At 45.0% G+C, this 23,000-nt stretch overlaps 1 protein-coding gene across 2 annotated transcripts in view; it reads left to right on the top strand.

Moving 5' to 3' along the window:
• LOC147430154 (ankyrin repeat domain-containing protein 2B-like) overlaps positions 1-22,789 on the top strand; it is a 40,615-nt gene extending 17,826 nt beyond the window's left edge. For both annotated transcript variants that reach the window (XM_086494657.1, XM_086494656.1), the window contains exon 8: positions 22,511-22,789. In XM_086494657.1, coding sequence (XP_086350783.1) covers positions 22,511-22,610 — 100 coding nt within the window. In that variant the 3' untranslated portion in view covers positions 22,611-22,789. The remainder of the gene's footprint in view (positions 1-22,510) is intronic.
• The last annotated feature ends 211 nt before the right edge of the window (positions 22,790-23,000 follow it).

Below are 23,000 nucleotides of genomic sequence, written 5' to 3'. Positions count from 1 at the left end.
TGTCGCCGGATCGGGACTCCACCTACGAGCCGACGCCCAAGTTGGGTATGGCAATTTCTCTCGAAAACCCGCCGAGGTGATCAAGGTTTTGGCGAGTGAGGGCAACCAAGTCTCGCAGTATTTGGATCCCTACGGGGCTCTTGGGTGCTGTCACGCCCCTAACGGGGTCCGCCAGGGATCCCTTGGATGAAGTAACGAGGGTGCAAGTCCTAAAAGACTGGACAGGCTATCCATCCTCAAGGCGGTGTCTAAGGTCTCTAATTGAGATTGAAATCAGTGACAAAAGCTTCACCATGCGAGAGTAGGCCGGGCACCATGCCCGGCCCCCCGGCTCGCTAAAGTAAAAAGAAAAAGGGGAAGGCGCACCAATCTTTGGGGCAAATTCATCTTGGCTCAAAAATTTGTCGTGCCATGTCGACTCTCCTCTTCTCTCTTTTTCTTTTTACAAGTTTATTCAGTTGTTTGCAATTTTCAAGTTTATTACAGTGGTATAAGAGCTCGCTTCTTCTACTATGAAGAATCTGATCCCTTTTCCTATAGCACTCATGGATTTAAGCAGTGAATTGGGTAGGGAGGAAATTGTTCCACTAACTCTCATGAGTGAAGAAACTAACGGAGATTCTATCGGGATTCAGTCTCTTTCCGAGAAATCGGAGGAAGGGCATGGCTCATTCTCGCTAAGCGACTTCGACAAGATGGAGTTTTAGTGTCAATTGTGGGTTGACACTTGTGCTAATCGGATGCTCAAGTTCTCCAAGGATCCCCAATATGGAAAGTTTTTGAAGAATCACCCACTTGACGAGATTCATTCACGATGGTCTGCCACCATTCACTCACCTCTCAAGTCGGCCATGAAACACAAAACAACGATGAGTGCAGACAAGCAAAAGCTGTACTCGTAGGATGTGCTATGGAGTAGCAGGTCAATAAATTGATGACTTCTGAGAGTCAATCAAGGGCTATCCTAGCTAGGTCGGAAATCTACTTTCGAGGCATCTAGCAAATCTAAGAAGCAGTGTTCGCTTGGAGGATGATTCGATTTCATCATTGGCTCCTGATAGCTCAGAGAGTTCCTCTTCCTTTGACTCAACAAGGACGAAAGGTAGCATCAAAAGCGGAGAAAGACATAGAAGAGCAAGAAGAACAAGCAAATTAAGAAGAGTAGATCCCATAAGAAATCTAAGAAGCAGTGGAAACATTATCACAGTTCCGACGAGGATACCTCATCCTTTGACAGTTCTGACTCGATGAGTTAATTCACGGAAAAAGAGAGAAGACACTGTTACCGTTTGAATCAAGATGACCATATTGAGAAGAAGAGCAGAAAGGCTAAGGTTTTTAAGGAGGGTGGGCAAGCACTAAGTTTGATACGTTTTCATGCTATAAGGATACCCATGAGCCCTTGCATTCATATAGCAGTTCAACATCGTCTTTTTAGGAGGTCGTTTTTCCAAATACTTCAAAGTGAGTAGAGCGTTGTCTTACTTGGAAGGGAATGTGTAAACAGGGTGCTCTACTGAACTAGTGCGTAGGGAAGCGCCTACAAATTGGTTGAAATTTAAAATGCGTCTTTACTTCCGCCTCGCTTACAAAAGAATATAAAGAGAATGTCATCACAGTTTGGAATCATTTGAGGATTACCAAAGAAGATACCTTGGGATGCTTATTGCTAGAGGTTTTGGGATATTTTTCTACCACCTTCAAGCAACAGTTTGAGCGGTTTTGCTGCGGTCTATCGAAAGAGATACGGGGATATCGCTGGCAAAAGAAGGCCAACTCCATTCAGAGACTAACGGATCATTCCAAAGCTAAGTATGCGATACTGTAGGTCCTTTTAGGTATAGGAAAAGAGAAATGATGTATCCTTGAGAGTGAAGAGTTACGAGATACTTGGAAGATTCACAATGCATTTCATTTGAGTCTCCTCAGACCTTTCTAAGGTGAAGTACCAGTGGACATTGAGCTGGTCGAGCTACCTGAAGTGGAAGAGAGCAAAGAGATCTTCGTTCTAGAACAGATATTGGATTACAAGGAAACGAAAGTAAAAGATAAGCTGACACGAAGATATTTGGTCAAGAGAAGAATTTTTCTGCTCTTGATGCCAAATGGATGGAGGAGGACTTAGCAGATATTCCTCAGATACTAGAGCTGTACCTTGAGGCTTTTGGTGTAGCACCGACTATTCCAAAATTTACCGACAAATAAGAAGGTTGAATCTAGTGCGGAGCGAGCTGCACAAGAGGGGAGTCACTTTACTCCTTTGTCGCAGGTTACCTTGATAGGAATAAAGTCTGTAACGAGGGTTAGTGACGAGCTTTAGTAGATCAAGACATCTGTGGAAAAGATCAACGTGGTGTGGATTGCTAGATAAGTTATAATGATCATGATTCTCATCTAAGATCTCGACGGGGATAATTGTCACGGGGACGGGCACCACGTGCCAACGGAAAAGAACGGACTGAACAACTTTAAGCACTTCAACTAAAAACTGATTTTAAAGAGATGCTCGAGACGGGGTGTGGCGGAGTTCCACCCCAAGAGAGCACTGGCCTCAAACCTTGGCGCCCCTTTCGGTATTTCTTTATATTGCTTAAACTCAGTACAATACCGGTACTCACACTCTGCACCTTCACCCAGAAGAGTGCGAGAGAATGAGCTGTGTGCACATATTTTAAAGGCTTTTGGCCTATGAAAAGCTGTTTACATGAAAAACATTCAAGCTTAAAACATCTGCTCTCCCAAAACACGGCGCTCCAAAAACAACTTGCGCGTTTTGCGAAAATCCGTACAATCTGCCACGTCAGCAGTTAGCGCAAATTGCGGCATTCAGTACAGTGCCACGTCAGCATGTAAAAGCAAATTGCGAGGCGTTCGTACAGCTGCCACATCATCATCTTTTTACGCATGGGAGTTTGAGTGTGTGTGTGTTGACGTTACTACTAGTTATGAGAGAGAGAGAGAGAGAGAGAGAGAGAGAGAGAGAGAGAGAGAGAGAGAGAGAAACGCCAAAGATGGTGAAGACGGGGAGATCAACCTCCCATGACTATCATGAGTAGAAGACTCAATACAATCAGATGTGTGATCTCTGTGAGATGAGAGATGTGGAAGTGGGTACCTCCCTGGCCCTATAAATAGGTGCCCAAGTGGAGGTAGGGCAAGGCCTGATGAAAATCCCCAGACCCAACAGAAAAATGATATATGGAAATATATCTGGGCGCTCGGACAAAAGTGGGTGGCTTGCCCCAAACTCGGCCGGCCGGACCAGGAGTGTCACGTGCACATCTAACTCTATGTGTACGTGGACAAGCCACTTCATGACATGGGTTCAATTCAGTTAGCTTAGGAAGTGTTCTAGCACTTTTGTGAGTCTGTTCGCAGACCGTGCATGTCCAGACACTTAGAGTAGATGCATATCCTCTGGTTGCACACAACATGATCATCAGATTTCCATCAGAACCCATTAGGAGCATTTTTAAGTGCATAGACCTATTTTCCCTATTTTAACCATTTTCACTTATTATTTTTAAGTGACTTTTGTTGGGAAAGTGGGTAGGGCAATTTGGCCAAGGACATATATAAGAAAACCTAGCGCTAGCACTTTCTGGCAGAAGAGGCAGCAGGAACACTTTGTTCAACAGGCACCTTCTTAGCAAGACCCCAACAAGACACCTAGTGTTTTTGCAACAGATGACCCCCTAGCGTTTTCTGCATCCACACAGCTAGCGTTTTTCAGCAAGATCAGCCTGGCATTTTTGCATTACAGATCATTCCCGGCATTAGCAAACGCAACAGATCCATAGCGTTTTTGCAGCAGGACAACATTCAGCCCTAGCGTTTTTGCATCAGCATGACAGCCTAGCGGTTTGCAGATTCTCAGCGACAAGACCATAGGAAGCACAACGTTTTCAGTTTTGAGCAGTCAGACACCGTAGTAGAAGTCCTGAACCTCGCAAATCTCACCTTCCCGTAGCAGATCCTCGCTGCACGGTCAAATCAACGAGTGTTTACAGTTTCAATCCGGAAAACACAGATTTCAGCATCTGCGTTTCCAGTGCGTCGTCGTTGCATCGTCGTCATCGACATAGAGTCTGAATTCAGCAAATAAAGATTTGCAGATTTCAGCCATCGTCGTCCTCATCGTTGTCGACAAGTTTAAAACATTGTAGAGATTTGTGCAATCAATAGTAGACTGCTCTCGCCATAGAGAGTGGTGTCTTAAGAGGAGGGTTTGACAACATTCTGGTGTCGTATTCTTCTCTCGCTATCTCTCAGTCTCAGCACCTTCATTCACAGTGTTTATCCACTTTGTTTGTGATCACGTGCACTCTCTCATTAAAGGAACGGAAGGCTCTCCCTTCCGTAGGTAAAAGGAACCTTGAGCACAGTTTGGAGCACTCATCTTGAGCAAAGTTCAACATTCACCTCTGCTGCACCTAACATTGGTATCAAAGCTTTGGCAGTGTTGTGTATCACTCAAGGAAAGAACCACAAGAATTTGTTTTGCTTGTTGCGGTCGCACGTAACCCAAGACCTCTTGGGCGTGTCGATTCCTAATCGTGTTTTTGAAGAGTGACAGGAAACCCAAGAAAGAAGGGCGTGTCCAACCTCCCCTTGTTTCTCTTTTCACTCATTGAGAGCGGACCGTGCACTTAGCGGCCAGCCAATTGATGTGAGGTAGGAAAAAGCAACCTTGGTGTGAGCGCAAGGCCGCCAAGGGGTGAAAAGAGAGGAGCTCGGGTAAAGAGAAGATCCTTCTCTAACACAGATTGCAAGCTAAAGAAGAACCTTACGACCCTCAAGACCCTCAAGAACGTTAAGACACCCTCAAGACCCTCAAAAACCTCAAGACTCCAGAACTCCAAGAACCCAAGACCCACAAGAACCCAAGTTCCTCGTGAACTTAAGAACCAAAGATCTCAGTGTATGGTCATCACCCGAAGCGGAATGGATACTTTGCATGAAGATGATGAGCATGAAGAAGGTGAAGAAGAATTTTCTCCACTAGGAGGTTTTTCTGACCCTCCCCCTTCCCCATCTACACCAAGGATTGCACCAAATCCTATGGAGGCTTTGGTCAAATCGATGATGGACATGATGCTCCACCAAGAAGCGCGACGCCAAGAAAGACAGGACTGCTTGGATCGCGAGCGTGAGCAAGCGCGCTTTGCGGCCGAGGAACGAAAAGAAAGAAAAGCAGAAAGAAAGGCAGGTATGAAAGAAAGACAAACAGCCATTGAGCATGAGCGTGAGCAAGTGTGCTTGGCGGCCGAAGCAAGAAAAGAGGGAGCCGAAGAGAGACGAGCGGCTTTGGAGGCAGAGCGTGAGGCGCAAAGAGACCAACGCATGCACGAGTTGGTCCGATAGTTTCTCACCTCGAAACTCGAGCCCGCCAAAGATGTTGGTAGTTCATCAAGTGGCGGAAGCCGAGATTCGGACTCCAACAACCTTGTCACAGAGAAGATCTCGTTCAATAAGTATGATGGTAAGATGGATGCTACGATTATTCATTCTTGGTTTCATCAATTTAATGCTTATTTTGCGACAACTAAGAAGACAGGAAGTAGCAAGGTTTTGACGGCAGCTATGTACCTTGCAGGTGATGCCCTTAATTGGTACTACGCATGGCAAGAAGCAGAGTTGACCACGCACCTAGAGGAAGCCGAGGAAGACAGGCCCATTTCCTTCAATTGGGCCGACTTCCAAGACAAGCTTAAGGCGCAGTTTATGCCACCACAATACCTAGCACGGTTGAAGGACGATTGGCATAGTCTCTAGCAAAATGGTATGCCAGTTATGTCTTTCTCTAATCGTGTCTTGCATTCCTTTATGGATTGGACAAGAATATCAAGTTTGATGTTGAGGTGCTCGATCCAATCGACCTCAACAAGGCGGTAGCGATTGCTCTCGCACAAGAGATGAAGCACAACAAGGGAAAGTCTAAGGAAAACAAGACTTCTACAAGTACCACTCAAGACTCCTCAGAACGATAAGAACGGTAAGAATGGTAAGAACGGTAACTCTTCTAACCAATCTTCCAATAGTCTCTCAAAAAAGAACTTTCCAAATGAATGTAAGGGTAAAGCTACCACAATTGCTAAACCTAAGCTCATTCCAGATGAAAAGACAGAACAAGGAATTTTAGGAGGATACATCACGTTGGAAGAACAAAGCATTTATTCTAAGGAAGGTCGTTGTTTTCATTGTCACATCAAGGGTCACATAAAAAGAACATGTTCTAAGTTTGAATCTAATGAATCTAAAGAACCCACAGAATCCACTTCCTCTGTCAATGCAATAAATGAGAACACGAGTGTGACCCAAGTCTCTCATGATCCTCCCATTGATGTGTCTCTCATCAAGTGTTATGGTCATGTGAAGGGTCAACGTTTTGTCATATTGTTTGACCCAGGCAGTATGGATGATTTGATTAGTGACTCTCTTGTCGAATAGCCCACTAGGAGGTTAGCAAGACATCTCCTTTCGAGGTGTCAGGCTTCTCTCCCGTATGGACTCTCTCATCACGCAAGAGTGTCTTGATGTTTTGTTCATTGTTCAATAAGTGTCCTTCCGCAGAAAATTTGTAGTCTCTCCTCTTTCAGGATGTGATATGCTTTTGGGCATTCGATGGTTTCGTGAGCATAACCCTCTCATTGACTGGGCGGAAAATACGTTCACTTTCAATGCCAAAAGTGACTCTTCCATTGTCATTCGTGGAGAGCAAGTTGTTCATTCTTCATCTCTCATTTCTAATGTGCAGGCGAAGATTGAAAAGAATTCGGAGCAGGAGACTCTCTCAGGCTCTTCTTTTCCAAAGCATGATACACATGAAGTGACATGATTTGCATGATAATGATAAGCATGATGATTTGCATGATCAAGATGTGATTATGCACGAGCATGATGATTTGCATGATCAAGATGTGATTACTCATGAGTACGATGATTTGCAGGATAATGATGTGATTGTTCACAAGGATGATGGTTTAGTTGATACTTTTTCTAGTGAAGGCTAACCTCATTGCAGATTCGATCGATCACGAAGAACCGATCTTGGCTCTTAAGTCAAGGTTCAAAGAACCACCACAGGAAGTATTATGTGTTCGAATGATTAGTCAACACGCATTGTTTGAATGTTTCATTCGTGATGCTTTCCAGTATTTTAGTCACCGTCTATGATTCCTTTTCATAGGCATGTTATATTTCACGATGAACACGATTCACTCATGAATGAGCACGGATGTTTGCGGAACTCTCATGAGAGGATGAAGTGTTTGCATTCAAGGAATTATCATTCCATGTCTCTTCCTTGGCATGACACAGTATTCGAAAGAGCACAAGAAGGATTGAGCATTACGCATGGGCATTTCCATTGTGATTTGCCACAGTTGATTGATTTAGATCAAAAAGTCAAGATTCGATCCCATTGTTTGCGTGTGTTTGATGAACGGTTTGGCACTCCATGTGTTCATCTACATTGCATTCATAGTCTTTAAAGAAGACTATAATTTTTCCAGTCACTTTACATGGAATGGGTATGTTCATGTTTTTGTGTTGGAAGTGGTTTCAGGAATTTTCTTCCTCTGAGATTCTTGAAGAAGGTAGACGCATGACTATAGACGAAGTTGAAGCATTGAAGGAGCCACATATGACTTTGTGTCACTTTCGGCACGGTCCAAAGAAGCAAGCGTTGCAGGCCTTTATGAAGTTCAAGTATCCCATGACCCACGCATCAAAGTGGGCCGGCGAAGAGTCCTTTCCAGGATTCCAGACACTGTTGGCGATCTTCCTCGACGCCATACAGTTCGGTACCAGTACCTCACTTTGAAAAGGGGGGGATGTCACGTAGACATCTAACCCTACGTGTACATGGACAAGCTACTTCATGACATGGGTTCAGTTCAGTTAGCTTAGGAAGAACAAAGTGTTCTGACACTTTTGTGAGTCTGTTCGCAGACCGTGCATGTCCAGACACTTAGAGTAGATGCATATCCTCTGGTTGCAAACAACATGATCATCAGATTTCCATCAGAACCCATCAGGAGCATTTTTACAATGCATAGACCTATTTTTCCTATTTTAGCCATTTTTCACTTATTATTTGTAAGTGACTTTTGTTGGGAAATTGGGTAGGGAAATTTGGCTAAGGACATATATAAGAAAACCTAGCGCTAGCACTTTCTGGCAGAAGAGACAGCATGAACACTTTGTTTAACAGGCACCTTCTCAGCAAGACCCAAACAAGACACCTAGCATTTTTGCAATAGAGGACCCCTAGCGTTTTCGGCATCCACACAGCTAGCGTTTTTCAGCAAGATCAGCCCCGGCATTAGCAAACGCAACAGATCCATAGCGTTTTTGGTGTTGGACAACATTCAACCCCAACGTTTTTGCATCAGCATGACAGCCTAGCGGTTTGCAGATTCTCCGCTTCAAGACCATCAGAAGCACCAGCGTTTTCAGTTTTCAGGAGTCAGACACCGCAGTAGAAGTCCCGAACCTCGCAGATCTCACCTTCCCGCAACAGATCCTCGCCGCACGGTCAGATCAACGAGTGTTTACAGTTTCAGCTTGGAAAACGCAGATTTCAGCATCTGCGTTTCCAGCACGTCGTCGCTGCATCGTCGTCATCGACATAGAGTCAGAATTCAGTAGATAAAGATTTGCAGATTTCAGCCATTAGCGTTTTTCAAATTTCAGCCCGTCTCATTGTCCTCCTCATCGTTGTTGACATCGTCGGCAAGTCTAAAACATTGTAGAGATTTGTGCAATCAATAGTAGACCGCTCTCGCCATAGAGAGTGGGTCTATGGAGGAGGGTTTGACAACATTCTGGTGTCATATTCTTCTCTCTCTATCTCTCAGTCTCAGCACCTTCATTCATAGTGTTTATCCACTTTGTTTGTGATCACGTGCACTCTCTCATTAAAGGAACGGAAGGCTCTCCCTTCCGTAAGTGAAAGGAACCTTGAGCACAGTTCATAGCACCCATCTTGAGCAAAGTTCAACATTCACTTCCGCTGCACCTAACAAGGAGAAACCTAGGCTATGGGTGGCCAACCCGGAGACATACTGGCCGTACAAGTATGCCCTAGACCTGCGAAGCAGTAGAGTGGTGTAAGTCTAACACCCCCTCTCTACACCTGATGGTGAATAAACCGCGTGAAGCCGAAGATGTGAGGCAAATGATGAAGATGTCCACTGAAGGACGCTACTCTGGCGAACTCCGCGAGTGTAGTAGTGGTCTGGGGTGTCCCAGCCGCCAAGAAATCTCCGTAGGAAAATGCAGTCACGAGCAGTGTAACAAACTGTTGTACTCCGCCGATACAGGGTGAAGATATTGCGTGAAGGTCTCGCACTGAGTGTGAAAACAACTCTTTGTCATGAAAGAAGTGCCAATAGACATGTAAGTGTCCTGCCCAATATGATCTGTGTTGTCTGTAGTCAAACCGTCTGGAGAAGCCCAAGAACCGTCATGAGAATGCACGGAAGCCTGTCAATGCATGAACTTGCAACCCAGTGTGGCCAGGTGGCTAAGCTGTGTAAAACTCCAGGAAGGCTAGATGTAGTAATCTGCGTCGTAAACGTCCTCCAGATCAAGGAAAGCCAGACTAAACAGTCTGCACTGTAGAAGCTACCATAAGCTGCAGCAATCACCGATAGACCGCACGGACCACCACTGGATGGTGTCGTGTTAGTAGATAGTGTAATCCAAGATGAGGAGAAAGCCAGACTCAACAGTCTGCGCTGTAAAGGGCCTCTGAGAAGAGGTGTGGTCAGACCAATCTGTCTGCACCAATCTGTCTACATGAAGTAGGGAAGACAGACTGAGCAGTCTACGCTATGAAGATCCTCTGAGAAGAGGAAAGGCCAAGCTAAGATGTCTGCACCGTCTTGCCTGTATCCCCTTCCTCCAATCCTCCAGTGTCAACTAAACAAAATCCGCGCCAACAACCCCACCAAACCGCAACTCTGTGTGGCTTTCAATGTGAATGAGCTAGGAGTGGCCTACTACCGAGGTCGGGGGATATGTCTGTTGTAAGGTTACTGAGGGTGAGTGTAAGCAACTCTGAAGGTAGCAATCCAAATGATCAAGAGTGTAGAAGAGCAACTGCACTACCATCCAAGCCAAGTTCCGGGTGACTCCGGATGTAGTCGCGGAATGCCTAATCTCCCAAATTTCGCAGGTAAACTCTCCAAGAGAGTCCAAAGCACTGAAGTCCCACTCCAGTCTGTAGATCCAAGCAATGAACCTGTCCAAGAAGAGATCCAAGATCCTCTCCCTAAGTCCATGTAGATGCTCCTGTGTAAGCAAGTGTCGAGGTCAAATGGTAAGTGTCTGTCCACCCAAGATGGTGGTGTCTTCTCTAGGAATGTCGGAATCCCATATGCCATGAGCATGATCATATCTCGTGTGAACTCCTCAGTGCATAGGTGTGTCCATAGCAAACCACAAGTCACCACCCCCTCTGGAGCGCAACCACCGAATGATGGCTGGAATGAATGGATCTCCCAAGGATCGTATGCCCGTAGATGATCAAGCCGATGTCGAAGATACTGTGTACTGCAACAGTCGCTAAGAGACCGCACGGACCACCATCGGATGGTGTCCTGGCAAGAGGTAACTTCATCCTTTGTGAAAAACACAAGCCAAGTGTCTGCTGTCCACCCAAAAATACAACTACGAGGTGATGAAAACGCTGCTGTCCAGAGATTTTCAGCGTGCTCGTACGCTCCCGGCAGGGTCCCGAGCGGTGCAGAGGGTGTAGGGAAGGATGGTGAATCCCTGGCACAACCCCCAAGGGGCTGAAAACAGAGAAAACAGCAAGATGTGTGGTTGTAAACCTGTAGATCTGAAGAGGATTGGCCCTGGCAAGGCATCGCATGCCAAGCCGGTGGGGTAAAGGCAAGATCAAGGGTGTCCTTCGTGCCACAAGCAGCCCCTTGCCCAAAAAACGCAGCTTCTTCCAAAAACGCAGGCCCCTCCAAAAATGCAGGTGGTTGCCTTGAAAAACGCAGATGGAGGAAGGATGTTGCAGTGAGGAAAAAAGGGCTCTATTGGCCAGCGCTGGCAGCCAGCAGCAAAAACGCAAGCCATGGTGATGAGATCTTGCAAAAACACAAGTAGCAAGGCATTCCGACGCGACAAACGCTGTCCATATTATGGCGCCACCCCCTCTTGCAGAGATCGTTGGCTGTTTTGCAGAAACGCTGGCTGTTGTGATGGCTTGGGAAGAGGAACCTTATGCTGAAAAGTGCCTTGGAACAGGGCAAAGCCTGAAGCTGATACCATGTGACAGTGCGCGAGAGAGAGAGAGAGAGAGAGAGAGAGAGAGAGAGAGAGAGAGAGAGAGAGAGAGAGAGAGAGAGAGAGAGAGATGGTGAAGAGGGGGCAATCAGCCCCCCATGACTACGATGAGCAGAAGACCCAATACAATCAGATGTGTGATCTCTATGAGATGAGAGATGTGGAAGTGGGTACTCCCTTGGCCCTATAAATAGGTGCTCAAGGGGAGGTAGGGCAAGGTATGATGGAAATCCCCACGACCCAACAGAAAAATGATATATGGAAATATATGTGGGCGCCCGGACAAAAGTGGGCCCCCGGCCCCAAGTTCGGGCGGCCGGATCAAGAGAAACCTAGGCTATGGGTGGCCATCCCGGAGACATACTAGCCGTACAAGTATGCCCTAGACCTGTGAAGTAGCAGAGTGGTGTAAGTCTAACACTAGTGACTTGGGCCCCTATTGGACGGGTTCCCATAAATTGGTGGGAACTTTTCTTTAAAAATAGGGCACTCCGCAAGACTTTGCAAGCTGGTGAAACTTCTTGTGTTGCTTCTAGGGTTTATGCCCCTTGCCTAGGATCTGTAGGTTGGCTCTGTTCTTCAGTGGCTTGACACATGAGCAGTTTGTGACATCCCCCCCTTCTTGAAAGAAAGTAATCGTCCGCAGCGATTACAGGACATCTGCAAAATAACTCAAGCTAGATCAAAAATTTCTGAGGGTCATTTCGAGGGACAATCAATTTTTCTCATTCCAAATTGGAGCTCTTGATATCCTGGGTTGTTTGCTTCCCAAAAAATTCTCATCCAATAAAGAGTATATTCTCATTTTGGATTGGGATGTGGAGAGTCGTATCATTCTTGCCCTGCCAGTGCATTTCCAGGAGAACGTCGCAAACCACTTTCTGAGTTTGTCCCGTGGCTAGCTCGGCTTCAATTTCTCCATCCTCTACTTCATAAATCAAAGTGCTTCTGCTTCAAGAATTTTGGATTGATGAAGTTCTTTGTAGCTACAGGGTCAAAGAAAATAATTGCTTCCAAGCCGCTGACTAAGCCATTTGCTCGACACAATTCATTTGTACTTTCAAGGCGTATGCCATAGATATCATGTACTAGTCCAATAGCGGGTTTAGCTCTCTTAGTTGGAGGTGGACGTGGGGATCTTTCCGTCGTGGGAATAGAAGGTTGCTCTATAGACGTCGAGGCTTGTTGTCGACATGTGAATGTATGCCCTGTTCGAAAACATTCGAAGCATCGGCCTTCTTGTAAAAGGGTTTCTCGTTTACGTTGTGTCAGACATGGCCTTGAGGTTGGGTTTCACGAGACACTCGAGAATTTGTTTGTTGTTGCCGAGAGTTTTGGTTGGTGACCGGAGTTGGTTCTGTGGTAAACTCTAGCTTTCCCTTCATCAGTTTGTAGCTGACCGTGGCATGGTCTATAAGCTCTTGCATGGTTGAGACTTGCTTGGATAGATTGTAACAAGACGGGGCATCACGTGCCAAGAGAAAAGAATAGACTGAACAGACTTTTAGCACTTCAATAACAACTGAACTGAGAGAGAGAGAGAGAGAGACGACACGTGACATGGAGTGGTGGAATTCCACTCCAGAGAGTATTGGCCCCAAACCTTGGCGCCCTTTCTATGTTTCTTTATATTGCATCAACATAATACAAACCGGTAGGTACTCCACCCTCTGCACCTTCTCCGAGAAGTGTGTCAGAGAATGAGCCCTAGCCTCATATTTAAAGGCCCTTGGCTTGAAAAGCAGTTACAGCGAAAAGCTTCGATCTCAAAGCAAGTGAAAAGCTTCGATCTCAAAGCAACTGGCCCAATAACTGGCGCTGAAAATCAGCCAACGTAAATCACGGAAATCCATACAGTTCTGCCACATCAGCAGTCAGCGAAAAAGGCGGAAATCCGTACAGTTCTGCCACGTCAGCAGCTAGTGGAAAATCAGGAATTCTGTACAATTGCCACGTCAGCATGTCGACGCGAATTGCGGGTGTTCGTACAATCTACCGCTTTTACTTCTTCACTTAGGGTTTAGGCCCCTCGATCGGGATCTGCAAGTTGGCTTTGGTCTTTAATGGCTTGACACGTTAATAGTTTGTGACATCCCCCCTTCTTGAAAGAGAGTAATCTTTCGTGATTACAGCATATCTGCAAAACAACTCAAGTTAGCTCAAAAAAATTTCCAAGGGTCATTCCGAGAGACAATCAGTTTGATATTTTTTTGTTATGGAGTTGGCTTCTCCTTTTGGCTCTTTTGATCAAGGAGTTGGCTTCGCCTTTCAACTCTTTTGATCAAGGAGTTGGCTTCTCCTTTTGTCTAGATCGGAATTCTTGATATTCCGGCGTAGTAAAATTAGCCATCACGCCCATACCACAATGAGCTTCCACGGGTGTTTTGATGCTCTAAAATTACATACCCAGGCAATCTTATCCAATTAGGAATATTCAGTGGTTGGCACATCAAGATCCATTGTTCACTTATCTTTTTCTTTCCTGTCTTGGAAAGTAAGTGAACGTTCTAGAACAAGTATCTTCTCGCTCTTTTTCAATTCAAGCTCATCCGAGAGCTATCACCGCTTCAAAGCCATCATCATCATCTCATTCATAATCGTGTTATATGCTCACAAATAACAGATTCTTCCATACCACTTTGGTTTCATCCAAAAATTCAAAATCTTCTTCCGAAAAGTCATAAATTCATACAGCAAAATAATGCTAATTCATCCATAAGGTTCTATCTAAAATCTGTTCTAGAACGAGTATCTCCTCGTCCCGCTGTATTTCCATTCTGTCAGTCATCCTGATTCTTGTGCCTTGTTGGGGCACCGTGCAATGATATGCCCTCGTTCTCCACCTTCAAAACACTTTCTTGCTTTGAAATATTCATCTTTCTGATCTTGTGTCAGTCGAGATCGTGTGTCGGTCTGTCGTCTGTTTCTACTTGTTGAAGGTTCATCTGGTGGATAAGTCAAGTTACTTGAATGCATAGAGAATCCCCGCTTAGCATCTCCATTAAATGTTGAATGGACTCTGACTTCTTGTCAAGATCGTAGTCTCGAATTTCCTTGGGGAGTCCACAACAAAACCGTTCCTTAAACTTGATCTTCTTGACAGAACAGGTCGGAAGAAAAGTATCTCAAAATCTTTCACAGTAATCATCTAAAGTGTCACCCCTGATCATCCGAAGATGATTCCAGTTGGTTCTCGCATCTTGTTCATACTCTTGAGTGAGCCATGAAGAAATAAAAAGTTTCTTGAATTTTTAGCCACACCAGGTCCGTGCATTGCCTTTTAGAAAAGATGCTGCTGGTCTGATCTTGGAGTGCTCTGTATAGCGGTCTCTAGAACATGCTATATCAAACTGTTGGATAAAGGCTAAGGCCTTAGGAGCATTTTGAAATCCTGAAAAGGTTTCAAACTTTACCGCTTGTCCACCCTTTGAATTCCTTGGCCTTCTTGCCCTTGTTGTTGAGAAAATCATACTGATTAACTCTGTAAAAGTGCTTCCTTTTTTAACAAAATGTATAACCCGTTCATCGTTTCTTGCGCTTTCTATCCTCATCACTTGAGTCAGGAATGGATGAGCTATCCAAGCTGTCAGAAGAAGACGAGGTCGAACTAGTGTCACGTGACACATCAAACCCTATGTGTCCGTGGACAAGCTACAGCACGATCATGGTTTAGTTCAGTCAAGTCAGTCTAGAATAGGAAGTGATTTGGCACTTTTGTGAGTCTGTTCGCAGACCGTGCATGCCCAGTCACTTAGTGTAGATGCATATCCTTTGGTTGCACACAGCATGATAGCATTCCCACCAGAATCCATCAGAATCCTTCAGGGGAATTTTCCAGTGCATTTAACCTAGTTTCCCTATTTTTGACATTTTTCACTTATTATTTTTAAGTGACTTTTGTTGGAAAGTAGTAGGGCAATTTTGCTAAGTTAATATATAAGCAAACCAGAGTTAGCACTTTCTGGCAGAAGAGGCAGCAGGAGCACCTTGCTCAACAGGCAACTTCGCAGCAAGACCCCCCCCCCCCCCGACAGGACACTTAGCGTTTTTAGCCAAGGACAGCCAGCGTTTTTTTGCATTGCAGACCAACCCGGCGACAACAAGACATAGCAGATCAGCCTAGCGTTTTGCTTTTGCAGAACAACTGGCGACAGCAGAGAAGATTTTCAGCCCTAGCGTTTTTGCATCTGCATCATCACCCAGCGTTTTGCAGATTCACCGCGACAGAACATCAAGAAACTTCAGCGTTTTCAGTTTTCAGCCTTTGGACACCGCAGATCAAGTCCCAAACCTCGCAGATCTCACCTTCGTGCAGCAGATCCTCGCTGCACAGTTAGATTCCGCAAGGTTTACAGATTCAGCACGGAAAACGCAGGTTTCAGATTTCAGCATCTGCGTTTTCAGCGCGTCATCGTCGCATCGTCGCCATCGACATCGTCTGACACAGAGTCAAAATTCAGCAGATAAAGATTTGCAGATTTCAGCCATCAGAGTTTTCATATTTCAACCCGTCTCGTCGTCGTCGACATTGTTGGCAAGTCCAAGCATTGTAGAGATACGTGCAATCAGAAGTAGACCGCTCTCGCCATAGAGAGTGGGGCCCTTGGAGGAGGGTTTTACGTCGTCTCTGGTGTCGTATTCTCTTCTCTATTTCCCAGTCTCATGCACTTCCATTCACAGTGTCCATTCACTTTGTTTGTGCTCATTGCACTCTCTCACTAAAGGAATGAAAGGCTCTCCCTTTCGTAAGTAAAAGGAACCCTTGAGCACAGTCCGGAGCACTCATCTTGAGCAAAGTTCAAACATTCATTCTGCTGCACCTTACATTGGTATCAGAGCTTTGGCACAAGAACGACAGAGTTTTTCTTGCTTGTTGAGGTCTCACGAACCCAAGTTCACTTGGGCGTGTCGATTCCTAATCGTGTTTTTGAAGAGTGACTGGAATCCCAAGAAAGAAAGGCTTGTCTAGCCTCCCCTTGTGCCTCTTTTCACTCATTGAGAGCGGACCATTCACTTAGCGGCCGGCCAATTGATGTGAGGTGGGAAAAAGCAACCTTGGTGTGAGCGCAAGGCCGCCAAGTGGTGTGCCCGCGGAAAAGAGCAGAACTCGGGTGAAGAGAAGATTCTTTTCAAACACAGATTGCAAGCGAAAGAAAACCTCAAGAACCTTAAGAATCTCAAGACCTCAAGACCCCCAAGAACCCAAGAACCCAAGTTCCTCGTGAACTTAAGAACCCAAGATCCCCAAGAACCCAAGTCGTGAACTTAAGAACCCAAGACCACAAGAACCCACAAGAACTTACGACTTCAGAATGGTCATCACTCGAAGCGGAATGGATACTTCGCTTAGAGGTGATGAACATGAGAGAGGCGAAGAAGAAAGGAGGGGATGTCACGTGACACATCCAACCCTATGTGTCCGTGGATCAGCTACAACATGATCAGGGTTCAGTTCAGTCAAGTCAGTCTAGAATAGGAAGTGATCTGGCACTTTTGTGAGTCTGTTCGCAGACCGTGCATGCCCAGTCACTTAGTGTAGATGTATATCCTTTGGTTGCACACAGCATGATCATAAGCATTCCCAATCAGAATCCACCAAAATCCTTAAGGGGAATTTTTCAGTGTATTTAACCTATTTTCCCTATTTTTGACATTTTTCACTTATTATTTTTAAGTGACTTTTGTTGGAAAGTAGGTAGGGCAATTTTGCTAAGTTAATATATAAGCAAACCAGAGTTAGCACTTTCTGGCAGAAGAGGCAGCAGGAGCACCTTGCTCAACAGGCAACTTCGCAGCAAGACCCCCCCCCCGACAGGACACTTAGGGTTTTTAGCCAAGGACAAGCCAGCGTTTTTTTGCATTGCAGACCAACCCGGCGACAACAAGACATAGCAGATCAGCCTAGCGTTTTGCTTTTGCAGAACAACCGGCGACAGCAGAGAAGATTTTCAGCCCTAGCGTTTTTGCATATGCATCATCACCCAGCGTTTTGCAGATTCACCGCGACAGAACATCAAGAAACTTCAGCGTTTTCAGTTTTCAGCCTTTGGACACCGCAGATCAAGTCCCAAACCTCGCAGATCTCACCTTCGTGCAGCAGATCCTCGCCGCACAGTTAGATTCCGCAAGGTTTACAGATTCAGCACGGAAAACGCAGGTTTCAGATTTCAGCATCTGCGTTTTCAGCGCGTTATCGTCGCCATCGACATTGTCTCTGACATAGAGTCAGAATTCAGCAGATAAAGATTTGCATATTTGAGCCATTAGAGTTTTCAGATTTCAATCCGTCTCATCGTCGTCGACATTGTCGGCAAGTTCAAGCATTGTAGAGATTTGTGCAATCATAAGTAGACCGCTCTCGCCATAGAGAGTGGGGCCCTTGGAGGAGGGTTTTACAACGTCTCTAGTGTCGTATTCTCTTCTCTATCTCCCAGTCTCATGCACTTCCATTCACAGTATCCATTCACTTTGTTTGTGTCTATTGCACTCTCTCACTAAAGGAACGGAAGGCTCTCCCTTTCGTAAGTAAAAGGAACCCTTGAGCACAGTTCGGAGCACTCATCTTGAGCAAAGTTCAAACATTCATTCCGTTGCACCTTACAACTAGACAATGCTTCGAAGCGTACACGCTTCTTCTATTTTCTTGCTTTCTCAAAAGAGGATTTTTGGTCCGAGTAACCAGGGAAGTCAACTCCCTTGTCTCGTTTCTTCAATTGCTTCTCCTTTGACCCAAATAGTTGGTTGACTCACTGTTCAATAATGTCCTCTAGTTCATCTTCAGTGAACATCCGCGGGACAGGAGGTTTTTTGATTGCCGGTGTTATTGAAGACTCGATGGCTTTTTGCCAATGAGTATGCACTTCATCCATCGGGTGTCGGGTCAAAAATTTGGCATACTGTGGATCCTTGGCATACTGAAGCATCTGCTTTGCGCACTCGTTAACCTGCTGTTGACGTTGCATCTCCATGAGTTCATACTGTGAAGGCCGAGGTGGCCCGTACTTGTTCCTTGCTAATCCACTTGAATTTTTCCGTACCGCCTCCCGCTGCGGAGATGGTAGATGGAGTCGTCTGATTCTTTTCTGAATCCATATGTAATTTGGGATTCTTTATGGCTTTATGCCATGTAAAACAGAGTGATGAAGACGGGATTGCGCTCGATGCGCGGTGAAGTAAGGGTGGGAGTTGCTAATAAGTCCGGGGTCAGGGCACAAAGATTCTTCATTAACAATTGCCCAAGTGCCATGTTTTCCTTTGATAGGACCGGTATGCTTTGAGAAAAGCACAAGCCTGATGCTCTGATACCGTTGTAACAAACTTGGGCACCCCAAGTCTAGGTTTCTGTCCCGACACAATAGAGATTCACTTAAATCACTTCACAATTAATGAGTCGACACGGCCTCGCGTAGTGCCGTGCCAAGAGAGATTGGCCCCAAAGATGGCGCCCCTTTCCGTATTTGTTTTTTGTATTAATCATTGAGCAAAGTGGTCCTCAACTCTGAGACTCTGCGTGCATATGCCCTGAGAAGTGAGGCCCTTGGGCTCCTTATAAACTGACAAGGGATGCCAAAAGCAGAGCCCCAAAAGTAGGTAAACTCAAAAGCTTTAATCCCAAAATCAATTGGTCAAAAATATGCTAGCAAAAAGCATCAGCGCAATTTTCGGAATTCTGTACAATTTTGCCATGTTAGTAGTCAGTGCAAAAAGTAGGATTCCGTACAGGATGCCACGTCAGCAATCAGCACGTTCCACGGGCGTCCATACAATTGTCACGTCCGCGCCATTTGCGGACATCGGTATTGTTTGCCACGTCATTAATGACAGTGTGTGTCCAGGTGGCACTGCCATGTCATCATGTGTGACGTAGGGTCGGGGCACGAAGATTCTTTAGTAACATTCCCAGCACAAAGATTCTTGCCCTGTGTGTTCTTTGGTAGGACTGGTATGCTTTCGAAAAAGCACATACCTGAAGCGTGTGCCTTAAGTCCGGGGTCGGGGCACGAAGATTCTTTAGTAACATTCCCAACACAAAGATTCTTGCTTTGTTTGCTCTTTGGTAGGACTTGTATGATTTCAGAAAATGACACGGCTAGAGCTGTGATACCACTGTCACGGGGACGAGCACCACGTGCCAATGGAAAAGAACAAAATGAACAACTTGAAGCACTTCAATAGAACTGAACTGAAAGAGATGCGCGACACATGAGACGGGGTGTGGCGGAGTTCCAAACCCTGGCGCTCCTTTGGGTATTTCTTTATATTGCTTGATCTCAGTACAATGTCAGTACTCGCGCTCTGCACCTTCACCCGGAAGAGTGCCAGAGAATGAGCCCTCTGCACATATTTAAAGGCCCTTGGCCTTTGAAAAGCAGTTTACATGAAAAGCATTCAAAGCTAAAAACATCTGCTCTCCCAAAAGCCAACGCTTCAAAAGCAACTCGCGCGTTTTGTGGAAATCCGTACAATCTGCCACGCCTACAGTTAGCGCAAACAGCGACATTCCGTACAGTTCCACGTCAGCATTAGCGCAAACGGCGAGGAGTCCGTACAACTGCCACGTCATCATCTTTTTACGCATGGGAGTTGGAGTGTGTATGTGTGCTGGCTTTACTTCTAGTGACTTGGGCCCCCATCGGACGGGGTCTCATGAATTGGTGGGAACTCTACTTAAAAAATAGGCCACTCGGGAAGACTCTACAAGTTGGTAAAACTTCTTGTGGTGCTTCTAGGGTTTAGGCCCCTTGGCCAGGATCTGCAAGTTGGCTCCGTTCTTCAGTGGCTTGACACGCAGCAGTTTGTGACAATATTGGTGCAAATTTTATGTGAATGTCCAGTAATTGTCTAAGTGTCGTCTTTGTGCAAGTGTTGGATATGTGTGGTCTAGTAACTGTCTAACTGTCGTCTTTGTGCAAGTGTTGGATATGTGTGGTCTAGTACGTCAGTACTTAGAGCGAGTGTCTATTGATCTAGTTCTTTCCCTATGGCTGTTTTTGCAGGCGTTATGGAGGGCGATTACATTTCTTTCAAAAAGGGGGTTATGTCACAAATTGATGATGTGGCACATCCAAACTTGAAGGTGTTTGCCGAGAGGACACTTGGGGGTTAAAATTTAAAAATCTAACCCCAAACCACTTGAAATTCTAGCCAAGTGGCCCAAAATTGTCACAGTTGACGATGCGGAAGCGTATAGCAATGGGGAGATTGAGAGAGAGAGAGAGAGAGAGAGAGAGAGAGAGAGAGAGAGAGACTTACTTGTGAACCAACCAACCTTGGCAACGAATTGATGATACTACAATGGGGGCAATGGGTTGCATATATATTATATACCCACCAAAGTAAATTGCCCTACCAACAAACAAGTGAAATAAATACTTAAAAGCCAAATAAATATTGGGATCACATTAGGCAGGCCTCTTGAGATGCCATAACTTTAACAAAAAGGGGGTTATGGTTCAGGAACCTAACCCTACCAACTTACCAGAACAACTAGAACCCGGGGGAAGGGCCTAAACCCTAAAAAATGAAGCTGGAGGTCCAAATTGCGTAGAGATGATGAAGTGGTAGTGCCATACGGACTGGCCTAGGATTTACGGAAATCACTGTTGACGTGGCAGCATTGTAAGAACAGCCCTCAAAAAAAGGGCGCAAGATTTTGGACCAGGTGCTTTTAGCAGCAGTGCTTTTCATGTGTTCTGCTTTTGGATAGGCCAGGGGCCTTTCTAAGTGTGCGGGGGCGTTGTCTCTTCTTGGGAGCACTACTAGAGAGAGGGCCCTCGGACATTGTCCTCTTGCGAAGTAATAATAAAGAAATACCAGAAGGGGTGCCTTTCTTTGAGGCTAGTGCATCTTGGCTTGGGACTCTGCTGTGCTGTGTTGACTCTCCTCTTCTCTTTCTCCCTCTCTACAGGTTTAGTCAGTTGTTTCCAATTTTCTCACGTTTGCTGCTGTAGATCGTTGGCTTGGAGTGTCCAAGTCTATTACACTTTAGTGCTTGTTCACTATCTCTATTTATTCAACATTCTCCTTGCATCTAATTTTCTACATTTTCCCTTCTTTGCAACATTGGCAATTGTCTTGATTTCATTTTCTACGGAGGACTTTTGTTCTTTTATTTCGTCCTGCAATGGTGAAGCTGAAGCACTATTTTGTGCTCTAGTGTTTGTGTCACACATTTTTGTCCATGCTGCCGGTTCAGCTAAGCAAAACATCTTGATCTGCCACACATTTCCTTCCAAGATTCGAAGCAAACAAGTGTCTCATTCATCTTTTTGTAAACCACCGTTTCTAATACATTCACCTCAGTTTTTATATGGGTTTGAATTTCTCCTCCTATTGTGGCATACGCCTAAGGCCCTAAGCCATATTCACTTGGAATGGGAAACGGGAACAAGACCGTCAAGGCCATCAAAGAGGGAAACAACTTACTCATTTCATTGGAGTGGTTTATAAAAAGGCTTTTTATAGTTATATTGCGTATATAACGTATGGAACTCTCTAAAGAAATGGCAAAACTGAAACAAGAAACGGGGAATTTTGGAAACAAAGTTTCCACTCCGATAGGTTCCTTGTAACTATGGTCTAAGCCAAGAATTCATGTGACATCTCTCATGTCTTTTCTAATGAATTCATGTAACATCTCTTTCCCTAGCATCATAGAATCTTTCAAGTTTCCATAGCCTCATATGATTCCTTTTCCATGTCTAGCTCCCAAATTTTCAGCTCCACCTTGATCATAGTCGATATCATTTCATTCATTTTATATATGTACTGTTTTCCCGCTCGCAAGGAGCCAGGAAAATTCATGTTTTCCTCTACTCTCCTTTGAAATGCATTTTGTGTTTTGTGCTTTGGGTGGTGCTTTGTAGAAACTTTACATGGGTTCCATTTGATCGTGCACACATAAAAATTGCTTGGGGCTTTTTATTCCGTGGAAAGAGACCGCCCTGGTACGTTCTTAGAGCAAGCAACAAGGCCTCTACTTACTTACAGCAAGCAAGGTCTGTGCTTACAACAATAAGCACAATCCTTACTTATTTCAGCAAGCAAGGCCTTCACTTGTTGAAACCTTAGCAAAATACACTTATGTACATTCAGCCAGGCCATGTGTGTGTGTGTGTGTGTGTGTGTGTGTGTGAGAGAGAGAGAGAGAGAGAGAGAGAGAGAGAGAGAGAGAGAGAGAGAGAGAGATGTGCTGTTGCAAATGCAGGACTGCTGAGAATTTAGATGGGAAAACTGCAATTGATGTAGCAAAGCTGAACAAGCAAAAGGATGTGCTAGCCTTACTTGAGAAGGACGCGTTTTTGTGAGGGGAGCTTGAATTTTTTTTGGAGGGACTTGTTTTTGCGTCTACAGATTCTTGGCTTAGGAATCACCATTATTCTTGATGCAGTTTTTTTGCTATTAAAATCTGATCTTATTGGCTGTGTATCATACTATGTATAGTTATGAACCTTTTCCAAGAAATAATTATATCTTTTTGTCATCATTGAAGGCAATGATTTGGACAATTTTGTAGATGTATAGGAGCATTGTGGTACATTAAGTGCTAAAAACAATCTTGCTTGATTTGATTTTTTTTTTTTTTCTTTGGGAAATTACCAAAATACCCCTGAAATTTGGGGAAGTACCCCTCAAATTTTGAAAATTCTCAAAATACCCTCATATTTTGCCAAAAATTCCCAAAATGCCATTATTTA

Source organism: Adiantum capillus-veneris, chromosome 22, assembly GCF_014529385.1.
Source record: "Adiantum capillus-veneris isolate H3 chromosome 22, ASM1452938v2, whole genome shotgun sequence".
NCBI classification, from domain to species: Eukaryota; Viridiplantae; Streptophyta; class Polypodiopsida; order Polypodiales; family Pteridaceae; genus Adiantum; species Adiantum capillus-veneris.
This window is presented reverse-complemented; position numbering and strand designations above follow the sequence as displayed.